Raw genomic sequence first — 10,451 nt, forward strand, 5'->3', positions numbered from 1 at the left:
TTGTGATCCCTGTGCACCAAAACATTAGGCTTTAGAAATCCAGAATAAGAATCATTCCATATTGAATGGAGAGATGACCTTAGGATCCTGAATTCAGTAGAGCATCAAGGAGAGAATATGTAAATGGGGCCTCTCAACCCAGAAGGAAAGGTCAATGCATCTCACATGGGTATAGCTGAAAACACTGGGTATCAGCCAGTTGTCCTTCTATGAGAAAACCCAGAGGTGGGATGCTGTATAGAGCACAGATGTTTCAGAGTTTTTTAAAAAATATTTATTCTTTAATTAAAGGTGGACATGATATTTATCTTGTTATAATTATTTTTAATATGGTGCTGAGGATAGAACCCAGTGCCTCATGCATGCTTTGTGAGCAGTCTACATATGAGCCACAACCCCAGTCCACTTTCAGCGGTTTTGAGCATGACACCATCATCAATTTCTCTGTGGGCCTCTCCTGGTTCTCAGGATAGAAGACGGCAGGACTCTGTGTGAGAGGGTCAGATGACAAGGTGAGTTTGAAAGCCAGAGACAAGCGGGGGCCAGTCTTCTCTTTCATAACAACCCTCTTGAGAACTAGCCAGATCCCATGACATCCACGTTGGTCAATTCAATTGGCAAAGACCCAGTGACCTGTCTCCACCAGGCCTCACCACCTCTTAATATGGCCACACTGGATACCAAGCTTCCAAGACAAAATCCCTGGTGTACAAACCCCAAGCGTATTGGATATTTGCATAAATGCTAGATTTAGCCTGAGAGACCATCTGGTTCTGCCGCTGTTATTAGGGAGGAACGCATTAAGAACATGCTCCAGTTCTTCTGTGGATGTTGATCTGTTTCTCCCTCCTGTCAGGATTGGGGGTCAGTATTGGGAGAATACATGTATCCACACTAGAGGATATAAGTTATAATTGGATTGAGCAAGTGAGTTCAATTAACTGACTCTCATTTGGGCAGATGAATCCAGTGACTTCCAAGGTGAACAACTAGCACCACATTCTTCCTTTTCCTGGTACCTGTGTTAATATCCTTCCTATAGGTTTCTCTCTCTCCATTTCTCTGATGATACCTTCAATGACGCTGCCACCTGTTGAAATGAAGAACAGGAACCAACTAGACTTGTGGTAGAAACTTCTCAGGGAAACAAGGAATGCAATGGGACATGCCTAGCTCACTGCCAGTCCTTCACATGACAGGCCTCAGTATTTCCTGTTTCCTCCAAGTGAAAGACTCTGCCTCCAGGGACCAAACACTCCAGGGTCCTCTTAAGACATGTTATGGTGAAACCTATAATTGTTTTGGTACGTGTCACCTGGGGAGAAAGTGTTCAGCAGTGTCCTCAGGTCCCCAGCCTGCATGCCCATTGCTGCTACAGGCACAGTGATAATTGCAGGTCTCAGGGGAGGTGAGGTCACAGAGTCACAGGCTCATATCTCAGGACATGGCCACCTCCCTGCAGCACATGTCCAGGTCACAGAGCTCTGTGCACTAGGATCACCATCCTGGTAAAGAGAAAGAGCCTGAGGAGGAGTGCACAATCAGTGTGAGAGCAGCATCTGGGAGGGAAGACCCATCTCAGGAGTCTGGGTAAGTGTTCACATCAGAAAAGGGGGTGCTGGATGAAGCCCATAGAAGCCAGTACCACAAAGGGAGAAGAAGAACTGATGAAGAATGGGCTCCAGGTTGTAAAGATGAATGGGTTCCCAGCCTCAATGCCAAACCTTGATGGATCCTAATTAACTTTATGTGATCCTCATTAACAGTGACTGCTATGGTTGAATCCAGGTGAAAAAGAAATGTGATTTTTCATGATGTACAAGGATGTTGTTTGAAATTCACTCATCTTCTCAGTTTCTGTTATAGGGAATTCCACCCTAAATCTCTGTGATTTCTAGTGCTGGACCTATAGTCTCTCTCTGCCTGTTGTGTGGAGTAGGAGGAGCTCACAGGAATCCTCTAGTTCTGTGCATAGAGAGAGAGCTGGTGGTGACTGCTTGAGCAGAAGGTTTTCTCTGACTCTGAGCATGATGTAACCAATGGGGACAGTAATTGTACCAATCCTGAAAGCCTCAGAGTTCATGGAGAATGAGGCTATTTCTCTCTGATGTGGAAACAACATGTATGGAAAAGTGGACATGATTATTACAGGTTTCAACACCACCTGTCAGATGTGCATTTTTATGCCTGTTCATAATTTTCTGATTTTAAGGAACTCACCATGTGGGCCAGGAATCTATAGTGGAGCAGAATGCATTGCTAGGGGTAAAGGAAATCTCTTCCCTCCCTGCTCAAGTTTCTGTGAACCTAAATTTCTCCAAATGATGAACTCTGTTAAATATATGCAGTCAAAGGACCTCAGAAATTCTAACATTTCAATGTTAAAATGAACATGTTTTCATACCCACATAAGCCAGTTAGCATGGGAAGCTCCTATTGTGAGGAATTCACTCATTTCTCTTCCTTGAACCTTTTTTAACTTGGATATTAATTAACTCATATATATTTATGTCTTTGAAAACCAGTGAATATTTTGCTTCCACTCTAAATTCTGTTCACATATATTGATGCCTTATGTCTCAATATTAGTACCTGGCTTGGGAATGTGGCACAATTCCTATGTTAGTTGTCATTGTAGTTGAGCTTCAAACACACCACCAAGTGAGTCATGGGGTAGCCATCCTGATGGGGAGCCTGTCCTGCCTCATTGCTTATGACCCACCAGGGGACAAGTGACTTCAGTACTAAAGTTCCCTCTGTGCATCTGCAGTTATTAAACTATCTAAATGTTTAATTGTAACTGATATTAATGTAGAATGAACCTTTATAAGCAAGTGGAAACATTTTCCTAAGAAGAAGTTGAAAGTAGCACTCATTCAGAAAATACTAGCAATACAGAAAAGCAGAAGTAAAAGAGTAAAATGAGCTGATTGGTAGAAGAACCCTGGTCAATGGCTTTAGGGAAGCTTGTTGGTTCACATAGCGTCAGCCAGTTTCAAGGCTCCTTACTGCACTGGATCAGTTATGAATTGGTGTGCCCAAGATCTCCTGGTCATCAGAAAAGTCATCTCAGCACCTGCCTCATGTTGGGAAGATTCAAAAATCACCATGTGCTGCCTTTACAGCTGGGATTTATACATACTTCATGTTTCATCTAGTCACACCAGGCTCATTACATTCTCGTAATGAAAATAAAACACTAAGTTTTCACAGTGGGAACTCTGGGGAGTGGGCAATGGTGGGTTTTGGTTGACAGGACATGTGTAGCCCAGGACTCCTATTCCCCTGCAGGACCTTCTGGATGGGACAGCAGAGAACTAGAAGAATGGCAGCCAGTGATGTGGCTTTAGGAATCATCTTCCTGTCACAGACTGTGGTTGGAACTCTGGGAAATTCCTTTCTTCTCCTCCATTATCTGGTCCTTGACTTCACTGGGTGCAGGGTAAGACACACAGACTTGATTCTTCAGAACTTGATTGTGGCCAACTTGTTAACTCTCCTGTGTAAAGGAGTTCCCCAGACAATGGCAGCTTTTGGAGTGAAAATTTTCCTCAGTGATGTTGGATGCAAGCTGCTTTTCTATCTTCACAGGGTGGGCAGGGGTGTGTCCATTGGCAGCACCTGCCTCCTGAGTGTCTTCCAGGCCATTAAGATTAGTCCTGAGGACTCCAGCTGTTCAGATCTTAAACTAAATATTCCCAAGTATATTGGCTCCTCCACATACCTGGGCTGGATTCTGTACCTCCCCGTAAATGTTGTTTTTCTTATGTACATGACTGGGAGAAGAAGCGATAAAAACATCACAATCCTAAAAGATTTTGGATACTGTTCTGGTGTTCGTCAAGACTCAACCACACACTCACTGCATGCAGCATTGCTAACATTCCCTGATGCCCTGTGTGTGGGGCTCATGCTCTGGGCCAGCAGCTCCATGGTGCTCATCCTGCACAGGCACAAGCAGAGAATGCAGCACCTTCATAGGTCCAGCTCCCCCAGGTCCTCCCCTGAGTCCAGAGCCACCAAAACCATCCTCCTCCTGGTGAGCACCTTTGTCTCTTTTTACACACTTTCCTGTATATTCCAAGTTATTTTATCTGTTATTTATAATCCCGGGTGGTTTGTGGTGAGCACGTCTGCAATCATCTCTGGGTGTTTCCCAGCTGTCAGCCCCTTTCTGCTCATGAGCAGAGACTCTACTGCATCCAGGATCCACGCTGCCTGGGTGCAGAATAGGAAGAATGCCAGTCATGTGAGAAAAATATACTTCATTTAGTTTTGTACAATCTCATCTCCACAGACTGTTAGTGATAAGGCAGTCACATGGTAAGGGTGCAACACACACATACACACGTTTGCATAGTATGTTATAATGTGTGTCTCTGCACCTGCCTGTGTCTGCCCATCATTTAGATGATGTTTATTATGCTAAAACAATATTAGAAAATTTTCTTTAAGTTGTGAAAATTGAAGATTTTAAAATAATTCTCATTTGATAATGACAATGTGCTTTAATACAATGTTTATTTATTGGATGTTTGTCTTTCCATTCTAGTGATTAACTGGTTAAAATGCCATGGATATATCTTAATTTTCCTACTTCAATTCTTATGTCGTAGCTATTTCTGGAGTTAGGTGTGCTACTGCTGTGCCTGGGGGCCTCTGTTTCTCAGGCTTTTCTCTTAGGAAAAAAATATCCAGATGAATATATTCAATTGAATTTCACTAAAATCAGTCTTCATGTTGATGCAATCATGGAACCACCTGGGAAGAATTTACTAACAAACCATGTGCTATTCATGACACTTGTTCTGTGTTTCAAATGTTGTATTGATTCTTTTTCTGCAATTTATTCTCATCAATTCCATACTTTACCCTTTTTCTTTCATGATATGTATTTAGCATATCTTAAATCAACCTAGAAATGATAGACACATATTGATAGTCACACAGTCAAGATATGTAGCATGTTTGGCCTCTTCCTTGACAATATGACTGTTGAATTATAATCTGTTTATCTTTTTACAATGTACTTTTAATTGCTCCTGTGTCTTTAAAATGATTATATGCATGAGTTATGCTTGGTCTGCTCAGTGAGATTTCACTAGCTGACCACAGCTCTGCAGGCAGCTCCAGTGTCAAGAAGAAGCAAGGTCACTGGTGCCTCCCCATTCCTCTCCAGTCACTGCCCTGAGTCACCACAATGTGACAGACAACGACATGGTCCCTTTCTTCCCTTTGCATTCTGTATAAATGTATCCACACTGCACATATGCCTGTTACCTTCTCTTCATTTTCACAGTGAGTGACAGGATTCCACGGTGGGGGTCTCCAGCAATGAATCATCCCTCCCTTGATGCCCAGGAGGGGCTTCAGTTTGGAGCCTCATGGATAGTCTTGCCATGAAAGTTCTACCTCATGTTGGAGACACAACAGGGCTTTCTGTTGGGTGTAAGTGTGGGAAGAGTTGGGTCTCCAACTTGCAGGTATACACAGGTTGATTTCTCCTCATTTTCAAAAAATGCTTCCAATCAGTTTTCTAAAATTCATGTACATATTTCATAAGAAAAATCTATTAATTTCAAACTATATCACTTGATATATTTACCTTCATTCTTTTGTCTTTGTTGTTGTTTTGTTTCACCATTATTTTTCCAGGGCACGCACACAGGTGAGTAGCGGAGCACCTGTTATTCACCACCTCTGTGATCCCAGTCCCTTCTTGGTTTCCTTGGTGACTCCTTCCCACTGTCCCCGTAGAGTCTTCTCTATCCTCTGCCCTGTTGCCCCTTGCCCAGGTCTCTTCTCCCCCTCTGTCTCAATCTTCCCCTTCCACAGTTTTAACCTCCTTGGACCACTGCCTACTTCCACGATCTTCCTGGCCCAAACATGCTACTCACCCTTACAACACCTCGTTTCCTAAACCCCTCAGGGAACTTCTGCTGTGACTTCTACAAACTACCGACTTTCACCCTTTTGCCCAATGTCTCCCCATCCCCACTTCCTCCTTCACTCTCACAAAATCCTGCCCTCCCCTCCTTTGCATCTGCAGTGCTCCATGCCCTTAAGTCCCCTCCCTGCACTTTGCCCCATGTCCTCAATCCCTGTAATGCACATTGACCCCTCAGCTTCATGTAACACCATCTCTTTCCCTTTCAGATCCTCTCCTGCTCTCTATGCTGCCATGCCACAGATGGTCTGCCTCACCCCCTTACCCATCATCACCCTGTCCTTTACCCTTCTGGATCCCTCTGTCCTCCACCCAAGCAGTGTCTCTCCTGCAAACACTGTGGCCTTCTCGCCAGGCCAAACTCTCATACCAGTTTTAAGGCTATCTCTGAATTTGGATGTTGAATGTCCCCACAGATTAGTGTATTAAAGGCCTGGTTCTGGGAGGAGGACTCTTTGAGATGGGGTCCCAGTGGGAAGTCCTCAGGCCCTGCCTGCTGCCTGTGATAAGGGATTCTGCCACTTCCTCTTCCTGTCTGCTTTCTGCCTACTGAGCTGAATGGTTTTACTCTGCCACAAACTCTCACCGTTCTTATGCCACCTTGCCAGTGCCAAAGTAATGGCACCAATGGGACATGGAATGGACCCTCCAGAGCTATGAGCCAAAATGACCATTTTACCTTTCTGAGTTGATTATCTCAGGGACTTCGTCACAGGGAGGGAAAGTTGACAAATAGAGTTTTGTGTTGCTTTATTCCAAGAGGACTGTTTATGGGTAGAAGGATTAAAATGATGGCAGGGGCCCTCTTTGCTATCACCCAGAGTTGTAGATATGTAACTCTTCTGTATATGGGCAGGTCATTAAGACATATGCCTTATGACTACATAACTTATAAGAATGTGAATGTGAATATCATTGGGAGTATTATGAATATGAGTGGTGAAGGTGTATGAGCCAAGTTTCTGCATAAATGATTGAACATGCTAGTGTGTCTGTGTATGTGAGGGACCATATAGTCATAAGCATGTGAGTATATATGTGTATTTGAGTTTGGGTTCATGCATATACATATTTGAATTTCTGACAGTGTAAATTAGTGTGTGGAGACTCAGACCTATATCCTTATCATCCTTAATCTACATATTTTTGTATATGTAACCTCAAAACCTGACAGGAACAACCTACAGGAGAAAGTATATATTTGGGTCTCACTGTGTGAGAGGTCCACTCCATGGCTGGCCAGTTCTTTTGCTGTGAGCCAGAGAGAGGCAGAAGGTCATGATATTGGAGCATGGTGAGTAAAAAGCTTGCCTAATGGAGGTCAAGAAGCAGAGAATGATAAAGGTGCCAGGGAAAAAAACTATAAAGCCCAAAGTCATGCCCAAGTGACCTCCTTCCTCCAACTATGCCCCAACTACCAATAGTGACTACTCAATTTTCTCAAATTAGGATGCACTGATTAGGGCAGAGGTTTTGTAATCTCATCATTTCACCCTAAACTCCCCCTGTGCTAACACAGGAGATTTTAGGAGATACCTCATATCCAATCAAAAACATTCCACTTCTGACCCTCATCAGCTCATGTCCAGGTCACAATTCAAAGTGCGTTTTACTCACCTCCAAGAGTTTCCATAATCAATACTTTCAGCAACACCATAAATCTATGTCTAAAGTCTCATCCCAGACTCAAGACCAGTTCTTGGAAATGAGCCCCTGGACGTCCTATATTTTCAATATATAATGCACATAGTAAACTTTTTCATCCAAAAGGGCACAATAAGGGAATAAAAAGAAGAAATGAGAGCAAAACTCAGCTGGAAAATAATTCCTATATATCTAGGGTAAATGACAATAAAATGTTACCTTCAAAGGTTGATGTAGCTCTATCCTTGGGGACTTGCCATTTGTAGATGACATGGTCTCTCTTAGACTGGCTCTGTCCATAGCTAGCAGCTTATGTCAGCAGACATTTCACATTACTGGCATCTCTTAATCCAGGGATCTATTTTTTCAATATTTTTTAAGTTGTAGATTAACACAATACCTTCATTTAATTAATTAATTAATTAATTTTTATATGGTGCTGAGGGTGGAACCCAGTGCCTCACATGTGCTAGGCAAGTGCTGTACCACTGAGCCACAACCCCAGCCCATAATCCAGGGATCTTCAGTCCAACTTCAGCTTAGTTTTACAGCTTAATGCATTGCCCTATCAGGGGCTGCCTCAGTGGATTCCAGCCCTACTACACTTTGCCTATCCTCCCATATCTTCCTTTTAAATCTCAATGGGAGCCTTTATGATCCCTCAATTCCATCATCCTGCATTCCTACCATGCCTGGATAGGTGAGCATGGTGAATAAAATCCTTTTAAAATGGCTTCCTAAGAATCCCTGCATGGGAACATTGTCCTTATGTTCTCTTCTCAATAGAGTTTTCTTTTTCATACCCATGAGCCTAATACAGGTTGGTCCTGCTAATCCCCAAGATACCTCCAAGGAATTTCCATTATCTCTGTGTAAAGTACTTACTTTCTCTTTATTGGCAGTAATCTCTTCAATAGCCACACCTTCATTGGTGTCAATTTTACATGTGCTTTTAGGACAAAACTGCATGTTTTAAAATGCTTCCTCTCTACTTTCTCTCCTGCTTCTCCCAGTCTGCCACACCCTTGCCAACACCTGAATGTTGTACTGCCTGGAAACGTTCCCCACCAATTTCAATAGTATATCATCAGAAAATTCGGCTCCACACAAAGACTCAGGACATGAGCAAAATGTAACACACCTGCCTTCCAGCGAAATTTCCACTCTTTATTCCTCTTTGAGCTTTCATGCACACAGTCCTTACAGTCTGCACTCCGGGCAGCACTCTGATCTTCTGACTTTGCACCAGAAGCTCCCATGCAGCTCCAATTATAGCCATCTTTTCATTTCCATTCTGTCTCGACCACAATGTGCACGACGAGATTAACCGGGTTTAAAAGAGCTGGCTACAACATTAAGAAAGTAGCAAAAAAATCACACAACACAGAGAGCAGTGGGGGATTTTTTGTTGTTGTTGTCTATTTGTTTTGTTTTAACTGAGTTTACTTTTATTAAATTATTTATTTATTCTAATTTGTTATACATGATGGCAGAATGCAATTCATTTCATTTTACACATATAGAGCACAATTTTTCAAGTCACTGATTGTACACAAAGTATTTTCACACCTTTCGTGTCTTCATACATGTGCTTAGGGTAATGACCTCTATCTCATTCCACCACCATTCCTACTCCCTTGCTCCCTCCTTCCCCTCCCTCTCCTTTGTCCTATCTAAAAATTCTCCATTCCTGCATGCTCCCCCACCCCATAGCCATAATGAGTCAGCATCCTCATATCAAAGAAAACATTTGGCCTTTGATTTTTAGTTTTTAAACCAAGGGTGGGATAGCTCTGTGACCTCAAGGGTGAGCTTGCACACTGGAAAGACAGTGTGAGCCTCTGTTTCCTTTATTTTACAGCAGGGACATCACAGGCAGGGATAAGGATTCAAGGGTGGAGGGTTGTTTCCTGATGTCTTGTGGTCAGAAGATTGATTGACATCTTGGCAAGCCACACCTATCTCTGGTGCAATGATGCTGAAGTTTGCAGGAGAGACTCAGGTGAGTGTTAAGATGGTGGCTGCAAATACCATAAGAGACATAGCTCTAAGCTCAAACAAAGGTCTATTGACAGAATATCTGCCAGGTTGCCCTTCTGCAAGCAGCAGCAACCTACTGAGGAAAAAAAAAAAAAAAACACAAAACTTCTCAAATAGAGAGTCACATACAATGGAGGAATTGAAAAATAAACCTGGGGTTGTTATGTGGTATCTTTGCTGTGCTTTTGATAGTTAGGGTCTCTTTCCAGGCGGGCCTAATGAGAAGGTCATGCCTGCGTCGGCAGGTGCTGCAACCAAGTGCATAAAACTCAGAGATGAAATCCTTCATACATAATTCCCACAGATGGACAGATAATAGAGGAGGAGAAATCCATATTCTTGGTGTGTGTTTAACTCTGAAGCAAAGTAAAGACCACCAATGACAATTTTAAACAAATTAAAGCAAGCTTGTGTTCTGTGTATGCAAAGGAAGCTGATCAGTGGCTGACTCCCCTAACATGGGCTAGAGACCAGCAGCCCCAGCTCCCCAAAATTTCTGTAATGGAGTTACTTTGGCCTAAGGACCTAAAATTGAGGAGGGTCAGTCTGTGGTCTCTGGAAGAAGGGGAAAGGGTAATTTTGTTATTGTTTTTGCAAAAGGTCACAGAATCGGTCAATAATATGGAGTTGAAAGATTTGGTGAAAGTGAGGAATATGGGTGATTTGGTGGATTCCTAAAGGTCCAGGGATGGAGGGATGGAGGATATAGCAGGATACATTAAGGAAATGTATCTCCTGGGTATCCTGGGCCCATTTCCACCCAGAGCCTGACTCTAGTGCACACATGCTCACTCTGCAGACAACCTCTGTTTTAGCTCAG

At 43.0% G+C, this 10,451-nt stretch overlaps 1 protein-coding gene across 1 annotated transcript; it reads left to right on the top strand.

Annotated features, from left to right (window-relative positions):
* Positions 1 to 3,325: 3,325 nt before the first annotated feature.
* On the top strand, positions 3,326 to 4,273 carry LOC143384221 (vomeronasal type-1 receptor 4-like). Its single transcript, XM_076839273.2, has one exon. It carries the CDS (start codon positions 3,326 to 3,328, stop codon positions 4,271 to 4,273), a length of 948 nt encoding a protein of 315 aa, XP_076695388.2.
* Positions 4,274 to 10,451: the final 6,178 nt, after the last annotated feature.

The sequence above is a fragment of the Callospermophilus lateralis genome, chromosome 18 (genome assembly GCF_048772815.1).
Source record: "Callospermophilus lateralis isolate mCalLat2 chromosome 18, mCalLat2.hap1, whole genome shotgun sequence".
In the NCBI taxonomy this organism is placed as follows: domain Eukaryota; kingdom Metazoa; phylum Chordata; class Mammalia; order Rodentia; family Sciuridae; genus Callospermophilus; species Callospermophilus lateralis.